The sequence below is a fragment of the Lonchura striata genome, chromosome 11, assembly GCF_050655825.1.
Source record: "Lonchura striata isolate lonStrDom1 chromosome 11, ASM5065582v1, whole genome shotgun sequence".
Lineage (NCBI taxonomy): Eukaryota > Metazoa > Chordata > Aves > Passeriformes > Estrildidae > Lonchura > Lonchura striata.
In genome coordinates, this window is record NC_140713.1 from 16,505,973 (window position 1) to 16,520,988 (window position 15,016).

At 41.6% G+C, this 15,016-nt stretch overlaps 1 protein-coding gene across 3 annotated transcripts in view; it reads left to right on the top strand.

The window, feature by feature from the left end:
• SMPD3 (sphingomyelin phosphodiesterase 3) overlaps positions 1–15,016 on the top strand; it is a 102,259-nt gene that overhangs the window by 80,621 nt on the left and 6,622 nt on the right. For all 3 annotated transcript variants that reach the window (XM_021535247.3, XM_085589642.1, XM_085589643.1), the window contains exons 4-6: positions 5,588–5,743; positions 9,812–9,901; positions 10,707–10,770. In XM_021535247.3, the coding sequence (XP_021390922.1) occupies positions 5,588–5,743; positions 9,812–9,901; positions 10,707–10,770 (310 nt within the window). The remainder of the gene's footprint in view (positions 1–5,587; positions 5,744–9,811; positions 9,902–10,706; positions 10,771–15,016) is intronic.

Sequence of the window (15,016 nt, forward strand, 5' to 3'; positions counted from 1 at the left end):
GCCTCAGCCACACGGAACAAAACTGACAGTCCCTCGAGTCCATTAGAGACACTGCATGGTCCTAAAAAAGATTAATGAATTTTTCAGCTACTTTTTAACAATGTAACATCCTTCTCTGCTTTTCTATTTTTAACTTACGGTAATGTACTGTGAGATTGCTGAGATTTATTGCTGTTCCAGTTTAGTTTAGTTTTTTGGGTTTTGTTTCTAGTTTTCAGTCCTGTTCCTTTTTACTATCTAGTCCTGTATTCTCAGTTAGTCCTTGATAACAACATTATGAAATCCCTAAAATATTAAAGAGGAAGAGAGGGGAAGGAAGACAAAAGGGGAAGTAATGTTCGACTTTCAAAGTCAGCCTAAAGTTTGTTCAAGGGTAAAACAAAACATTTTATTTTCCTGCTTTGTATTTTTAGGCTTATCTGGTTCAAACTACATTCAGCTAGAGCAGACAATGATTTAAGAGTCTGTCCCTAGATATATCGTATTTGTTTATGTAATGAAATGGAAAACTAAAGTTCGTAAGTTTGGCAGAGCTGAGCTTTCTGATTTGCATCATTTGATTCACAACATTCATGCATTAAACAAATTATACAAACCCCCAGTTTAACGATGTAAAGATGTGTATCTATAAAAACAAGCAGTGTTTAAAAGGTCAGCCATTTAAATCATCTTGTCACACGTGGCTGAGTGCAGCCTGGTTTCCCTTCTAGGATACGTAAACTTACACTTGACAGTTCTGATATTTACATAAGTATAAAGTGAAATGATCCAACTGCTTATGATCAGGGGCCAGCTACTAATGCTTTTCTCAAGGTATGTGCTGGCTCAACTCTGCTCTGAGCAATTAATATTTGCTCAGACCTGGCCCTCAACTTTTTCAAGAAAATTTAGAATTAGATGTAGCTTTTCTTCTCAGGTCTCTGCCTGGTACTCGTTGCTGCTATGAAGAAGCTCTTTATTTCCATTGTGGAAATAGTTGCATTTCAGTGACAAATGAAAGGATCCTTTAATGAGATTCGATGTAATTATTTTGCAGGGCTGTTAATTTTACATGGCTCTTTTATGTCTGTTGATTAGTCAGTGATTAATGTTCTGGACAGGTTTTGCTGCCTTGAATCCACCCACATCCCGAGGCCTGTTGAGTCACGGTTCTCAGACACCCCACCAAGCCATCAGGACAGAGTTAGCCTCGAGCTACTCCACCCCAATTGAAGTGATGCAGCCTGCTGGATGCTGTCTCATGACCTGCTCACATCCCTGTTCTGTGTTCAGTGTGAATGTAGCCATTGGCAGCCCAGCTGCTGGGAGCCCAGACTTCTCTGGCCCCTGTTTCAGGCTCCCAAGCCTACACAGAGCTGAAACAGAGCTGAGAAAGCTCTCTCAGTGCTTGAAACCGTGGTGGTGCAATTAGGAGTAGCTCCAGTGCTGAGCATCCTTAGGCAGTGATCCTACAGCTGTAGCTGCAGTATCAGAGCCTGTGTGTGCCCAGCAGGGCAGCCTGTCCTTGCCCTCCTCTCTCCTTGCCCTCTCTCAGCTCTCAGCTGTTGTTGGCTGTGCTGTGCTCAGCTGGGGACCTGACCCAACTGAGAAGGAGCCCAGTAGAATAAAAGGGGACTTTGGGTTTTGTTCTTACTTTGGTTTATTTTATTTCCTCAGTCTACCCTGGATTGGGTTACAAGTGTTACAAGTGCAGGTGTCTGCACACAGTCAGGTGTGACAGTGCAGTGAATGGAAACCCTTGGTTTGTGGCTTGGAGACTATTTTTCCTTGTGATTAGGCTTTACATCCTACACTTTGCAAGGTTTTTTTGCTCTTCTTCCCCAGGTTCCCTGCCAATATATCCCATGCTGCACTGCCTCCAATAGATCTTTTAATTTCCTGTGACTAGGCCTGTATGTGCTTTGTCCCACAGCCATAATGCTCCTTCCAATGTCTTTCAGAATAGGATAGAGCAGTCAGTGTATAATTCTTTCCTGAGTTCTAACTAAAGCCAGGGTTTCACTCAAGGGTTTCCAAAGTGAATGGAAAGGGCAAGTATGATTATTCTACAGTGAACAAAGGTGAAGTATTTATTTATGCTGGCTGAAGTTTCCCATATTACCCTTTCATCCTTCTACAAAATTTGAAGCTGAAAGGAGCTTTCAGAGAATTCAGAAATGCTGGCTGCAGGAACCAATCACGACACAATTATGTGCATTTTTCCAGGCCAGTTACTGAAGAAAAGAGTGCAGAGCAATTAGCACAAATCTGTATTCTTTGGCTAATCTCTGGTGGCAGTCAGATCACTGATTCTATCTGAATGTTTAAGATGTTGAACCTTTGCTGGGAGTTACTACCCAGTTCTCCTCTGTTAGTATTTACTGAACTGTTTGTTTCCCTGACTGTGCTGGATGCAACTTTGGCTTCTCTTCTACTTGGGTGCCTTGATGAGTTCACTTATCTTCATCTCCAAAGTTATTGATCATTGGGAGCTGCTGAGATTGGGGCCTGAGTAGTGACTTTTGCATGTGGATACAGGCAGTACCTGCTGAGAGCTGCAGTGAGCTGGATAATATAAAGCTCAGAAAACAATTACATTCAAACCATTCATTAGAGAGATTCAGTAGAGAGATCCCATCTTGTGTCCTGGAAGTGTGGCTGGCTGTATGCCCCTGCTCCCAGTGGTGCCCTGAAGGGCAATTACTCCTGTGACCCCCAGTGGGGATAGTCAGGGATGCTGGGCTGTCACAAGTCCACTCTTGGCTAAAGACAGATGGAAGTCATGTTCCCAGAGCTCCAAGGTTTACCTGTGAGCCCTGAGGTTAAAAGCTGTACAGGGCTGGTACAAAGGCTCAGCATCCTCAGAGAGAGGTGTATTCACTATGCAGTTAGTGCTTCTCTATAACAATAATGCATCTTACCAGACTCAACATCATTCTGCCTGTGTGTCTCTTGTCATTCTCAAGATTTTTCTGTTGGAAAATTTTACCTTTTTGTGTTTCAGTCAAGTGGGCTTGCTGTATTTTTCATGCTGATCTGGGACAGGTTGCTGCCTGAGTTTTATGCCCATGTGGTAATGGGCCTATTATTTTATTTCTCATTTGGTAAAGCCATGCCAGATGGATAACACACAGAAAATGAGTGAAACATCCCTGGCCATTCAGGAATGTAAAAGTGCATCTTAGAAAATGAAGCAATTTATGTAATTGGGACTTGGTGGGGAATGAGATTTTACTGCATTCTTGTCAACAAGCACCATGCTTAAAAGTTCCTTGTGAGGAAAAAATGGCAGATCAGAAAAAGTACAGCCTAGGGAGAGGAGACAGGAGAGGAAGATTCAGATGTTGCGAAAGGAGGACAGTCCATGAATTTGAATGAGCTTCACCAGGAAAGAGAAAGCTGGGACAGCTTCAGGAGGAGAAAGCTCTTGTCCAAGTGTAAATACCTGATGGGAGGGTGCAAGGAGCATGGAGGCAGCCTCTCCTCACTGGGGTCCAGTAATGGGACAAGAGGCACTGGGCACAAACTGAAATGCCATTTAAACACAGGAAAATGGTTTTTATTGCAAGGATGACAAAGCTCTACAACAGGCTACCCTGCGGTTATGGGGCCTCCAACTATAGAGATTTTCAAAACCTGGCTGGACATGGCCCTGAACAACCTGCTGCGGGGGATCCCTGCTTGGGCAGAAGGGTTGGGCTGGATGAGGACCCTTTCACAAGCTCACACATGCCATGAATCTGTAATTTCTCCCCTGTCTTTAGCTAAGCAGGGAGGATCTGTTAGTCACGCACACCTTTTGTAGTGAGTGTCACCTGCTCCAGGCTCCATTTATTCCACATGACCTATTTCCAGTGCTTTTGTTCAGCTCCATCTTCACTGTGGGGCTTTCTTGTGCTGTCCTTGCAGGGGCTTTCCCAGGCTGTGTGAGTAGGGCACAATGGGAATCTGAGGTACAAGTAATTAGAAACTGTAGGTTAGGGAATAGATCTAGGAAACACATCTGCCTTTATATTACAGCCCAGCTAGTAAAGGTTTGTTACGAATAACATAAACAGAAGAAAAAAAAAATAGTTTCTCTGCTGTTGGAATTACCAGCCTGAAGAGATGAGTCAGTGTCAGAATCTATTTAAAACCTTCTTTACCCAGTCATGGCTTTTTCAATATATCTTTTAATTATTTAGCATTGTATCAAATAATCCTTGGTTGAACATTTCTGATTCTTTGTTGTTGCTTTAACACCTGCCTGCTCACCCCTGCCCCGAGATGATGTTGAAATTCCAACCTTTCACAGGGTAATAGTGGTAGGAAGGTGAAGCCCTAGTGGCTGCAGCCTGTGTGTGCTAATGCAGTGACAGTGCTAATGTTGCAGAGCTCACTATTTAAGAGTCTCTAAAGAGTCCTGGTGACAGATGCAGTTGAGATGAGTGATTAATAAACTGTGAGGGTGCAGGCTTAAATATTCACCATCTCCACAGTGGCCTCTGAAAGAAGCTCTGGACATAACTAAACAGGTTTTACAAAGTAGTAAATGATGTCAAAGTAAAATTCTACTCAGACTAAGTAATTTTGGGCTTGCTGCTTTTCCTTCTGGTTCTGCCATTTGAAAACAAATCTTTTATTTTGAAGAAAAGTAATGTTTTTCTTACTAGATGTATCTTTAAAAGTCTGAAACAAGCAAAACTGTAGCTGTTAACCCTAGAGACAATTAAAAAAAAAGGAAAGATGATATGGTAAAGAATTGTTTCTAGAATGTATCTTTCTGCTCCTTTGTCCGTATCAAAATGATTTGCTGTAATCATTGTAAGAGAGAGACAATAATAATTTCTTGTTAGACTTCATGCCACCTGACATGCTTGAAGTTGTGTGGTTAGTTGCTGTGATTAAAGAGCTGGTTTGTGTGTCAGATGGTTCCATTTGGCAACCAATCAATCTCAACCCTTCCATGCAGAACAAGGCACATCCTGGCATAAATCCCCAGAACTGATGAAAAGAATCCTGTTCTTTATTTCTGGATTTCCACCTACCTAAACCTGTTTCCAACATGTTCCTTTAAAAAGATGAAAAAATACTTCCAGTTTAGGCATTCTCCTCTTGACCATAAATAGAACCCTTCCTCAGATGGACTACTACATTACAAGTAAGCTAAATGTACCATTGATGTGTGTTTACTATTTACACTTGAAGGCTATTCCTTTTTAAAAATTAGAAAGAAAAGCAAGATCAAGTGAATTACCCCAGAACATACTGTCTAGTTCTGTCTGAAGTAGGATTTTAACTCTGAATTCCTGATTACAGATGTAGTGCAGTAGATTCTCCTATGACAAGAAGCATCATTGTTTTGGGTGGTTGTCTGCAGCACAGGGAACTTGTCCTCTCATTTCTTCAGACGTGCCTGGTTGCAGAAGGAGATACTTAAAATCACCAGAAAGTGTGAGTCCTGATGGAGCTCCTAACAGGCTCAGCACTATGAGTGCTCTTCTGGCCACACCATTTCTTATCTTGCAGCCTTTTCCTCAGGATGTCTGCCAATAGCTCATATGTGGCTGAGTAACATTCTAACAGGAGGCCTTACTCCTTGTTCTGGTTGTTTGCTTGTTTGCTACAGGAGACACAACTGTTCGATGTGAGCAACTGGATATGCTTCAAGATTGGCTGTCAGAATTCAGAAAATCTACCTCCTCCTCCAGTACAGCCAATCCAGAGGAGCTGGTGGCTTTTGATGTACTCTGTGGAGATCTCAACTTTGATAACTGCTCCTCTGGTAAGATAAGGTTTGAGTTTTCCTGGTGTCTACCAGTCCTGAAAAGGAATAGGAATGTTCTTGATCCCTGTGGATTATAGCAGTATGTGACTATATACTAAATTGTGACTGGCTTTTGCTAGGAAAAACTTAATTGCTGCAGACACTTCTAAAATAGGTATGAGCTTTAAGTGTGAGCTACTCCCTTTGGCTCATCCCATGAGCTCTGTGGAATTAATAAGCATGATGGGTTTTAAGGCACAAAGAGCAATAATTCGTGACTTGTGGTAGCAATAACGAGGACAGATCCAGGGGTTTAGCTTTACTTGAATTAGGTAGACATTTACTGCTCAACAGTTCTAGTTACTGATGAGAGACATGTATGGGATTTTTGCAGAGAAAAAGTAGTAAATTGATGCAGTACTTATATGCAGACATAGAAGACTAATGCTGTAGAGAGAATTCAACTTTGCTGAATCAGCCTTGGAAAAAAAAATTAACTGATGCTATGTACTTTTGAGTTTTTTTAAGAAATTTGTTTTTTTCTTTTAATTGGATGCTGAGGGTACTAGAAAAAGAAATCCACAAAACCATAATTAATGGGTGGTGAACTCACACAGATGGGAGCTTTTTCCAAACATGAATATTATGCTGTGTAACAGTTAAATTGCCAGTGTGGAGCGCAGAGCATTGTGTCGGTGCATCCTTTGTGCCTCCCTGCTCTGTGCAGCCCAGCAGAGCTCCCTGCTGGGCTGGGGCTGGCACATGGCTCAGAGGGGCTGGGGGACACCCTGAGCCTCTGGTCCTGGCAGTGGCTCAGAGGCTGGGCTGAGGGGCCACCACTGAGATGCTGCACACAGAGCACGGGGCAGGCACAGGGAGGGGCTCATCCCAGGGACACTGCCCAGGGCAGCTCAGGCTGCATCCCAAGTGGGATCCAGCAATTCAGATCAGGGTTTGTGGATGAACAGGTGGATTGGGCAACAGCACCCAGGGGATTCTGTAGTTTTTATAAGTCTCAGGTAACTGAGATAGAGAGCAACAACTGTACCAGAAGCAATTTAAATAACAGCATTGTCTGAGCTAAACCCCCCACCCCCAGACTGTTACCTCTAATCTCATTACTTGTATCAGACACTTGAAATGGAGGATTTTAGCAAAATTTGGTAGAAAAGACCACCAGCTCAAACCCCAGCCCTTCTGTCACTCGTTTCCAGGTCTCATGTACAAACAGTAAATCCATGACAACTTAGGCTCCAAAGTAAACTCAGAATGGTCCCAGTGCTGGCCCGTGCTCACACTGGTGAGGGGAGCAGGGATGGCTACAGAATGCTGGAGTCAGACAAACCCTTCTTAGGGTGAAGAATAATGCAGCAGTGGTGGTGAGGTTTTGAGGGAATAGAGGAAGGAAATGGTCAAGGAGAGATCTGAATCTGCCCAAGCTGCCCCACAGGAGCTGCAGCAGTGCTGGGCAAGGCAGGCTGGGGACACAAGAGCCACATCTGCTGTGATTTCACCATTTCTCTTGCACTGTTGTTGGCTGGATGGAGTGGCCTGGAGGCAAAGGTGTCCATCCAGGAAATAAACAAGCTGCTGCAAAGAAATGGGAGACTGCCCAGTCAGATCACAAATGGAGAATGAATGGGCTCTGCAGCACCAGGAGAGAGAGATGGGAGTGAAGCTGTGAGGCAGAACATATGGTCAGGACTCTCCACCTGAGAAGTGTTGGCACTCTACCCAAGATCTTTCACAAGAAGCACAGACCATAATTAATGCAATTCTGAGCTGTCTTTTTAATGAAAAAGCAAAAATAACAATTTGCTTTTGGAAATAATAGTTGTAAACATTGCAACTACTGCTAAAGAGGACTGAAAAATAGGTTATAAAAATTAATTTTCATCTTTGCTATGTTTGACATTTATATCACCCTCCCCTTTAAAATGCACCCAGCCTGGAAACTGGAATTAAGCTGGCTATTTATTTTTCTTTATTTTTGGATTGCTTTCTTTCCATATGTACTAAGCAAGATTAATGCAATATTTTAAAGTTCTCTCCTCCCTTTTTACATTACTCATTGTTTTAGGGACATTTGCTAGCATTATAGGTTAATTGAGTATCTTAAGTTTTTTTAAAACAATAATCAGCTTCCTGTAATTCTCTTTGTGATTTTCTGTATCCTTTCCCACAAACTGATGCAACAGCTAATTAATGTTTCAATGAATATCAAGCTTCTATTCTTAGTTATATTGGCAGTACAGTTTTCAAAGATCTTTAGGTCTATGAATGACCTTATGCTTATGACAAATTTTCTGGAACTCAGTTTTCCCCTCCAGCTTTACAGAACATTATGGCAACATTTGTACAGGGAATTCACACTTAGTGGGAATGTTATCAGAAAGTTCCTTACTGTCATGTTGCTTTGGACTGACTTATGTAAAAGTCTATTATGGTTTTAAATGTTTTAGCATAAGAAAAAAAGCCTTCCAATCAGATGGGCAAAGTTTTGTGTCATCAGCTCTGACTTGTCATGGTCCCACTGTTGTAGAATAATATTTTTTAATCTATCTTGGTTTTGAGGGAGATTCTGTAGACGTATGATACAACAAGGGAAAACTTGGATAAATGAAAAATGGCAGATTTCATCTTCTACTTTTCCATAAACATTAAACAAACCAATTGGCTGCTCAGACAGAAAGAGCAATTCTCTGTGTTGCCCACATGGCAACACAGAATTTAGGGAGGGTCAGACTTCCAGTCATCTGCTACAACTCCATGATTCCCTGAAAAATTAGTTTTTCAATCTCCTTGCAGTTCTGAGCATGTTCTCAAGACTGAGAGCTAGGTGGAAAGATGTAATGAGCCAGATGAACTGTCAGTCAGCTGCACAAAAACTCTGAATAACAAAATGGCAAACGAGCTGACAGCTGTGAGCACAGCACTGCTTCACTCCACCTTTTTGTTCAGCAGGGAGAGCAGCAGCTCCTTCCTTGGCAAGACCAGCCTTTTACAGGAGATTTGTTGTGATCCTTGGTGTGTGAGCTGGGCTCTGAGAGACTCAGCTCACAGTTCAGAGTTTTGTTTTGGACTTTATTTCCCATTTTCACACGTGCTCTTGGCATAGACAGGGGCAAATACACAACAGCAGCAGCTCCAAACTGAGGTGAATATTCTACCAAGAGAGAGCCTTCAAGTGCTGCTAAGGTGTTTTAGCCTTGTAAAAGCTGTAAGTGCCGTGAGGAAGTTTTCAGGAGCTTTTGCAGGTTTTTTGCCATTCAGCAAAGGCAAACTGCCTTTCTGCTATGGTTATTGTGTTGATAAGCAGCACACACAGAACTGGAACCTGCTGGTTTGCTCAGGGTTTGAAATGCTGGTGTGTGCAATTTTGTGGATTTCTTACCAAGTGATCCTAGGAGCTTGATGGGCTGTATGCTTTCAATGCAAGGAGCACTGTAGCAACTAGGAAGAATTCAATTTAAAATTTGATAGTCATGCTGATTATATTTAGAATGGCTTTAATGCTGTAGATAACATCCCAAGCAAATTATCAATCCCCTGTCCTTTCTCTGATCTGTTATAACTTGGAAAACATTCAGTCAGTGAATTCTTCTAGAGCAAAGAAAGCCTGATGTTTTCTCTTCAGACTTGAGATGTGTAACTAAGCCCACAAGCAGGCATTTCCTTTGCCATTGGGAAGCCAGCCCAGCTCTCCTCGGGGTGTTCTGTCTCAACAAGAGTTTTGTACTGTGTAAGCAAACAATGGCAGTGGCAGAGGGAGGAGGCACACCGAAACACTTCCACTTCAGCTTAGAGCTGAAAACTACCAAAAGTATCTTCCGCTGAAAAGACTTTGTAAGAAAGCATAGGAAAGCACTGTTAATAGCAAGCATTTGCTGCAATTTCTGACAGAGGCAAGATCCTGCTGTGCAGGAACGCTGTGGCTGAAGTGACTCAAATCAAACCCGTGTATTTCGGATTCTACTGAGGAGAAACGAGGGTTTGGTGCTGCTCCTGTGGCAGAACACAGAGCTGTGCACATGTTCACAACCAGGAGCTGATGTGCCTTTTCCTGGGGTTGTTCTTTCCCTGCAGAGGACAAGCTGGAGCAGCAGCATTCTCTGTTTACACACTACAAAGACCCGTGTCGAGTTGGTCCTGGGGAGGACAAGCCTTGGGCAATCGGTAAGACTTCTCCAGCTCCCGGGGTGGGGACACCTCCCTTCTGGCACCCCCAGCCTGCTCCAAGCAGCAGCTGCTTCAGCTGACCTGCAGGAAGTTTGGTGGAGGACAAATATTTATAAGGGGTATTTCTAGACCATAAATTTCACAGACTTTAACAATATCTTGTAGAATGATAATTAAGAACCAGAGACCTTGAACTGCATTCCACATTCTAGAAGTCATGCATCATGCTACTTGAATGCCCTCCCCAAATAGTCTCTTTAAAATTATCTCTAGATTACTTGGAGGGGAAGGTAGCCAATTTATTGTTTCTGTACTTTGTGCATGCAGTGAAAGTCTGCAGCTTCTGCTCAGAGTCTTCCCTTTGGTTCTCAATAAATACTGTCAGTGAGAATGTAACAAAGCAAATCAACTCCACGAGTTTGTAAGGTTTGTATTATAAAAGATTTATAGCAACTCTGAGATATTAATACCTCTTGACACTCAGTTGAACTCACTGAAGTTTTAGAAAAGGAATTAATACTTTCTCCAGAGGAGCTTTAATAACTGAAGATACTAAAGTTAAGTAGAATTTTGAAATAACCAGGCTTTACTCTGTGGCAGGAGAAAAACAAATTAGAGTCATGGGGGCTGAGAAAGTGGAAGTGTGGAGACATTTGCAAGGTGTCAGGTAGGAGGCAGGTCTGGAGAGAGGAGTGAACACACTGCAGACCCCTCCCTCCCACACCTGTGCCTCTGCAAGCTTCCCAAGAGGCACATCCCAGGAGTTATGCTGGGACATTCACATCTCCCTTTCTGTTCACAGGTACCCTGTTGGATCCTGAAGGATTATATGATGAAGAAGTGTGCACCCCAGATAACCTACAGAAGTATGCAATTCCTAACCTTTCCACACATTTTAGACAGTTCTGTAAAAAAGCAAGTTCATTGCTTGCTGTTTAACATTTCAGATGTTCGGACTGAGAGGTATTTTATGGACTGAAAACAAAACAAATAATCAAATTTTTTACCCAGGAGTGTTTGGGGAAGAGGATAAAAGGGGCAGGAAAAGAGACTTTCTCTAAGTCAAATAGGGTTGGCTTCAGTGGGTGGAAGGATGAGAGAGCTGCAGGCAGTGTCTCTTTGTCTCCAGAGCTGGTCCTGTCTGGGCAGCCCCACAGCACATGAAGATCCAAGCACTCCCAAAAACAGTACATGGACAGCTTGTCTGAAAGTCTCTGCAGGCAGTCAGTTCTGAGGTCACAGCACTGCAAAGGGCAGCCAAAAGGAAATGTAGTTTTTCTTAAATAAAAACCCCACAAAGTTTAAAACACCAGCCCCAGCCCAACAACTACTGAGTTACCCATTCACTGCAGGGTTCAATACACCTGAGAACACCAGCCCACAAACACAGACAGGAACTAAACTGCACAGCAGACAGAACTAAAATTATGGCTCAGCATCTCCCAGTGATCCTAGTGCAGCATCAACTCTAAATTTAGAGTGTTTGATACTGAGAAACAGGTGTCTGTGGCTTGAGCTAGGGAGTTATGAGAAATACAAAAAAATCTTAAATAGCAGAAGTCTTAAGATAAATTTCTTAAATAACAATTTGTTAAATAATATGCCAGTGGAGAGAAATTAATAAGCTTTGTACTTTTTAGAGCAGCACTTAATGAATGTGGCAATCTTTTTGTCACCTTCTCTAGCATGAAGACAAGTTTACTGTGCTAAATAAATACCTCAGCATCATGACTAACAGATGTTAGTTATATATATATATATATATATATAAAAAAGATGTTCAACTATGCATTACCAAAATATATACTACAGAGGTAAAGGTGTTTAAATTAAGAAGTCAGTCCAGATGTTTCTGTTGACACACATAATGGAAATGGTACATATAGGAAGTTGATGTAATTATTCACCAAGCACAGTACACTTCATGGCAGAGATGGACACTTGGCTGAATGTATTAAGTGAGGCCACACCCTGAAAATTTCTTTCAGTTTTGAACAAAGAAATTGAATTCTAGGCATCAAGTTTGGCTTTAGTTTACATCCAAAATAAAAATTTTTTGCAGTGAATCCTGCTTTGCACATTTCAGAGATTACAAATTTTCCAGACATTTCTATTCATATATTAAAACCAATACTTCAGTACATGTGAAAGGGATTTCTGGAAAGCAAAAATAAGGTAATTTGACTCTACAATCAAGTTTGCTAATGCAAACCTGTATGCAGGTGTAACATTTTATTTTATGCCTCCAAGAGCAGGTTTGGAGAATTAAAAAAAATCCCAAAACCTAGCCCCCTTCATTCCCTAAGAAAACCAAACCAAGCCAAACCAAACCCCAAACAAACCCTGTGTTTTAAAGTGGCCTCTTCAAACAATGTGTCACAAAATTCCTTTTGGGGTATTATGTTTTTTTCCCTGAAGAGTTATTTGTGTTCAGCAATTACGTTCCACTGACAAATACATGACTGATTAAATAGGGAGCCATCAAATAATCAATAACAAATTAAGAATATTACTTCTGCTACCTCTAGGCATGCACAGCACCTCTGGCTGTCACAACTGAAAAATAGCCTTGAGTGCTGGGAACAGAATATACATAAAACTTCTTGCCTGCTAAGGTGGCTTTCAATTTTCTGCAATGTGTTATAGTTCTTTTGCACTGATGAAATAACCTATATGAGAATGTAATTTCCCCTGGCTCTTTCTGCAGCTCTGCAGGCAGACAGGGCTCTGCATGTGCATTCTGTACTGGAGAGCCATGGTTTCCATGGGAGGCCGAGGGAGCCTGTCCTGCTGTCTCTGCAAAGGACTGGCAAACAGGGAATTTGCAAGGAAATTCCAGGAAATTTAAAGCAATTAATGGAATCTGGGCTTTAAAGACCTTTAAATGTTAAATAGCACAGTGGCTGTGGGGCACTATCTAGCTAACAAATATTGTTCATATACACAGCAAAGCAAAGTACTGCCTAGAATTGATCCATTCTCAAATTTTTTCATAATAAACTTTGATAAAGCTTTACAGACATTTAAATTGGCAATGTCAGCTATCCTGAGAAGTATTTCTTCATCAGCACTCTTCTTTGGTTTATAAATAAAATTAAGTATTTCACACTACTAAAATAAATAGGCCATAAAAGCAGCAGAACATCTCGTTCTTAACTCTGTATTTTGTGTTAAGCACAGTGTACATAAACCATCAAACTAGAACAATAGACTTGGTACAAATAATGAGCAAGTCATTTACAATTATCAAACAATTAATTAGCTAGATGTAACAACCTGGGCCCTGCCAGAGTCCTGGAATCCACACAAGATTCTGCTCAGAAAGGCTTCAAGAATTGCACACAAATAATCCCATCTCACAGAGATGACTGTCATCTTTAAGTTAAGCACTGGAATAAAGCCAGTTTTATCTCTGAATCCTGACCAGAGGCAGGCCTAGGACAGCACATTCCAGCATATCTAAGAAAAAATTTAAATGTGATTTTTTTTTCCAGTCTCCTCTGCTGGACAGGGGCTCACAGTTCTGGGCTAAAAGCTTCAATACCAGTGAGAAAAGTCTTCCTTAGCTCAGGTGCTCCTGGCCAGAATGAGAGCTGGTCCCTCGAGGTTTGGGATGAAGGAGTTTTGTTTTATGGCTCCTTTGCAGTCACTGCTCTTGGTGCTCCTTCACTGCAGCTGGGTCAGCAGCACACAAGCCACCAACACAGGGACGGGGCTTTCACACTCCAGTTCTGGGGCATTTGGGACTGAAACCCTGTCAAGAAAAACAAAGTTCCAGTTATTTAATTCTCCTTTTCTTTGTATCCTATGAATCAAGACAGTTATTCGGATAAAATTGGTTTAGCTGTGCTCAGTCATGATTAGAAATGTTCCCTCAAATTGTCAGGGTTTAGCTGCCAGCATGGCTGAGCCACCTGTCCTGTTCTTGTGTGACTTCCTGGAGAGACAAAGAGCAAACCCCTGTGCACAGAGAGGTGCAAGTTCTCAGCAGCAGCACATGCATACACATTTACAATTTGCTTCCCTCATGTATTTGAAATTAATATTTCCCTTCAATTAGTTAAGTGAATAGCAGCACTCACAGACTTTCTAAAAGACATAACTGAAATTGAAACAAATTCATGCCTTAAATTAATGCAAATAAGTTTGCTTTTTTTTTTTTTGCAGTAGTGCTGCAGAGCTAATCAGCAGTTTCTTCTATTTTGTTACTTAATTAGCTTTGCCAAATATAAATACAATTTTTGAAAGAGGTCAGTATCATCAAAGAACTTGCTTCCTTGAACCTAGAAAATTAATCTAAGGAAGTGAATAATTTGCAAGAGCTCTTTGGAGAATCAAAATGGAGTGCAGACAATAAGTTAATTTTATATGAGTTATTTATTAAAACAAAGCAACACATAAAAGAAAGTTTACTTTCAACACATAAAAGAAAGTTTACTTTCATAAACTGATTACAATAAGCTCTACGAACTTTCAATACCTCCCTAAATCCAAAGGGGGTTTAAGAAAAGTTCTGATCAAATGACTACACAGTCAGTTTTGTCATTGTTATCTGCTGCAGCACATCAAGTGCACCTCAAACATACCAATTGGCCCAAACATAGAGATTATAACACTACTGAGACCTAATCAGCTGCAGCCAATGCTGAGTCCCCTCTGCCACCACTCAGGTCCTTCCGAAATCCCAAAACCTGACAAAGCAACCATCTAAGTCTCACACATTAAAACATATCATGAGTGCTTGCCCCTTGTTTTTCCTCCTTTCTGTACTCTCACTTGTATGCATTAAAAAAATTTTTGAACCCAGCTCCATAAAACCCATCCAAGTCTAGTCTTAACAACCAGGTGATCAAAAAGATTTTTTTTTTTTCCCAAGGTGAAATTAAAGACTTTGTGCCTGCTAGGGCCCAAGTTCACGGCTCAGTGTTTCTCCTGCAACAGCTGATGCACCTTAATGGCATAATCAACTCTTGCAAGGGAAACCACAGAACCGTGGGCTCAGGTTTTGGCAGGTGAGTAAAGGAAGGAGATTTTTGAGGAGGTGGTTTTGAAAGTTTGCATTTTAAGGCAGATACAGCTGTGCCACCCACCTGTGCTGGACTTGCTGCCACC